Source organism: Alligator sinensis, unplaced genomic scaffold, assembly GCF_000455745.1.
Source record: "Alligator sinensis unplaced genomic scaffold, ASM45574v1 scaffold1408_1, whole genome shotgun sequence".
NCBI lineage: Eukaryota > Metazoa > Chordata > Crocodylia > Alligatoridae > Alligator > Alligator sinensis.
In genome coordinates this window covers 400,142-403,736 of record NW_005842519.1, presented here as the reverse complement: position 1 = coordinate 403,736, position 3,595 = coordinate 400,142, and the positions used below count along the sequence as shown (strand labels likewise).

At 56.9% G+C, this 3,595-nt stretch overlaps 1 protein-coding gene across 6 annotated transcripts in view; it reads left to right on the top strand.

Annotated features, from left to right (window-relative positions):
• The window catches only part of DYSF (dysferlin), a 198,223-nt gene that overhangs the window by 13,742 nt on the left and 180,886 nt on the right, over positions 1–3,595 (top strand). For all 6 annotated transcript variants that reach the window (XM_025213299.1, XM_025213297.1, XM_025213301.1 and 3 more), the window contains exon 2: positions 1,304–1,359. In XM_025213299.1, the coding sequence (XP_025069084.1) occupies positions 1,304–1,359 (56 nt within the window). The remainder of the gene's footprint in view (positions 1–1,303; positions 1,360–3,595) is intronic.

The window sequence follows — 3,595 nt, the reverse complement described above, 5'->3', positions numbered from 1 at the left end:
GCTCTTCCCTGATGGCCGCTATAAAGCTAGCACCCCGGAGCCCGTCAGGACTGGACTGCCGTGGTGCACGGGGCTGTACAATGTAGCACAAAAGACGTCTCCGTCTCATGGAGCGGGCAGGCTCTAAATTGGGAGCTAGTGGGTGGATAGGGAGCCGGGGAGCTTGGAGGAACGCGGGCCAAACTTTTGCCGAGTCTGTTTTGTGGGGATGACAGCTGCGGAGAGTTTTTAAGCACGATGATGAAGTCCTTCAAGTTTTAGGCTTTTATGGCAAGCTCCCTCACACGCGAAGAGTGACCGAGACACGCCGGACACGGCTTGACAAGTCGATCAGGGGGTGATGGAGGCGTCGAGGCAAGAGGAGCGTGGAGCAGCAGCCCCAAGCCCCCTCTCCACCGAGCCGTGGAGAAGGGAGGGTGCAGGGACGGTGGCGGTGGGAGCCACGAAGGATGTGTGAGGCCAGAGGGAGATGGGTCCGAAGCAGGGAGGTCAATTAGGGACTGGTCCGCGTGCTGCTGGGGGCTGACTGCGGCTGTGCAGAGGGAGAAGAGAAGGGGAGGGTGGGGACATCGTCCCCCCATAAAGCTGGGGGGCAGAGGAGGAGGATGCGCTACTCGGGGAGCAGCAGACCGCCGAGACGGGAGAGCTGGGCACGATCTCAAAGCGGAGCCTGGTTGACCGTGTTGATGGGAGCGGATGGGTCAAGGAGGCTGCATGGAGCTGGCCCCTTGCAGCCTCATGTCTCGATGAAATTCGTTCTCTACGTGCAGCTGTTTGAGTGACGTGACCAAGGCCGCCTCGGGGAGTCAGTGGCGGAGCCAGGAATAAACGCTCTCCGGGGCAGGAGAGGAGCCAGAGGAGAGTGGGGTCCAGGCTGGTGTGTGTGATGAGGGGAGAGAAATAGAGGTGCAGGGGATAGCTGGGCGATGATATGGGGTCCCCTTCCCCAGAGAGGGGCTCTTGGAGCCGGGTCCTGGCTGAGCTCCGCACCCCCGTACACCTCCACCGGAGCTGGGGGTCCTGGGCTTATCCTGTCCCACACAGCGGTCCTGTTCCTTCCCCGCCTGGCAGTCCTTGCCATCCCGGTCCCTTCCCTTGTCTCCTCTCGTCTCCCCTCCTCCAGCTTCCCTGCGCCTTGCCCTCCTGCCCTGGCACCTGCTGAGTGGCATCCCCTGGGGCAGGGAAGGTGCTGGCTGTGACCCCCCCACCCCCTGGCCTTGTTTCCATTGGGGTATCTCCACCTCTGGATGGAGGGAAGGGGCATCCGGGGCATTTTCTAACCCTCTACCCTTTGTCCTTGCAGGCGTAAAGAAGAGAACCAAAGTGATCAAGAACAACGTGAACCCCGTGTGGAACGAGGCAAGTGCCATCCCGTCCTGCTCCCCACAGCCCAGGCTGAGCTGCAAGGCAGAGAGAGCAGGTCATCCTGCCCGGAGGACCAAGTGCATCCGTGGGGGAGCTGGGTTTTGCAGCTGGTCCCAGGTCCTCCTTGATCCATCCCGGGCCCTGCTGAGTTTCCCATGCACAGACGTGGGTTTTGCAAAATGCCGTAGTTGAATAGGGTCTAAAATAGGCCCCCCTCCACCACCAAGACCCTGCCTGTGTTTATAGGCTTCGTGGTGCAGTCAGCAAATAGAGCAGTGTTAGATCTTCACGGCTTCACGGCTGGACCAGAGCCGGGGGCTAGCGTGTCCGGCAGCGTCGTTGTGTTGACCGGGGACCCAGGACAGAGAGCACGCGTGAGGATTTGCATTTAGAGAACCGGCGCTGCATGCGAGGGCTGACAAGCAGTGGGGCATAAACAGGGTAGGAGGAATGGGCTATCGTGTGTGCACGTGCTCAACTGTGTGTCCTAGCCCCTCTGTCCTGCGACTGGGGATTCCCCTTTGGCTCCTGTGGTTAGGGCAGTTGGGTCCACCGTGCGGGCTGGACGGTGCTGGAAATCCAGCTGGGGAATACGGCCCAGCTTGAGTCCAATCGTGCACTATAAACTGCTGGCGAAGCCGTTTAGAGAGATGCTTCCCTCCCCTTGCGCTGTCAGGGCTCAGGCGGTGGGCACCGGGCAGAAGCAAACCTCATGGCTGGCACCTTTTTAAACTTTTAAAACTTTTTAAACAGTGAATGGCTGGGGGGACCGGAGCTCCTGGATTCTGCAGCGAGGTTGCTAGATGCATTTTGGGTCTGGACACATGATGCCTTTATACTGGGATGAGCAGAGCAACTAAGAATAGGGTGATAAGTAGCACCTGCTGCAGCAGGGCAGCGGCCATCTGTCCACCACGGGCACAGATATAACTTCAGTCAGTTTTGCACACCCATGCATGTGATATCAGGATTAGTGTACCATGTGTCCAGGCCCTTTGAGACATCTCCAGACCTGCTGGCTTCCCTCCCTTCCCAGAGTCCCGATGCTGGAGTGGGTGGTGGGGCATCACCTCACAGTACGGGGGCATTGAATTTTTGCTGTCCTCTTCGGCACGTGGTTTATTGGCCTGTCGTCACCAGGATTATGCATGTGCTTGTTCAGTGCCTGTAGGGGTTGGGGCTTGGGGGAGAAAGGGCCGGTATTTGTTAAAGCTCCATGAGAGATCCCCGGGGACAGGCATCACGTAAAGGCCCAAGGATGGCGTGATGCGGGAGGTCGGGGAGGCTTCGTGCTACCACAACCACGAGGAGTTTCGGTGTTTGTCCTGTTTAAAAATAAAACAGAGAATCCTAGAGCAGGTCACATCCTGTCCAGTGCGGCTCAAAGAGCATCAGCCATCCCGACCATCCCGACCAAGGGTCTAATAAAACCATCCAGACGAGGGGTATAACTAAACCATCCCGACCCAGGGTCGTATTAAACCATCCCGACCAAGGGTCTAACTAAACCATCCCAACCAGGGGTCTAATTAAACCATCCCAACCAAGGGTCCAACTAAAACCATCCTGACCAAACATCCCAACCAAGGGTCTAATTAAACCATCCCGACCAAGGGTCTGACTAAACCATCCCAACCAGGGGTCTAACTAAACCATCCCGACCAACGGTCTAACTAAACCATCCCAACCAATGGTCTGACTAAAACCATTCCAGCCAAGGGTGTAACTAAAGCCATCCCAACCAAGGGTCCAACTGAAACCATCCCGACCAAGGGTGTAACTAAAACCATCCTAACCAAGGGTCCAAGTAAAGCCATGCCAACCAATGGTCTGACTAAACCATCCCGACCAAGGGTCCAACTAAAACCATGCCAACCAAGGGTCATAGATTCATAGATTCATAGCTGTTAGGGTCGGAAGGGACCTCAATAGATCATCGAGTCCGACCCCCTGCATAAGCAGGAAAGAGCGCTGGGTCTAGATGACCCCAGCTAGATACTCATCTAACCTCCTCTTGAAGCCCCCCAGGGTAGGGGAGAGCACCACCTCCCTTGGGAGCCCGTGCCAGACCTTGGCCACTCGAACTGTGAAGAAGTTCTTCCTAATGTCCAAGCTAAATCTGCTCTCTGCTAGCTTGTGGCCATTATTTCTTGTGACCCCCGGGGGCGCCTTGCTGAGTAAATCCTCACCAATTCCCTTCTGTGCCCCCGTGATGAACTTATAGGCAGCC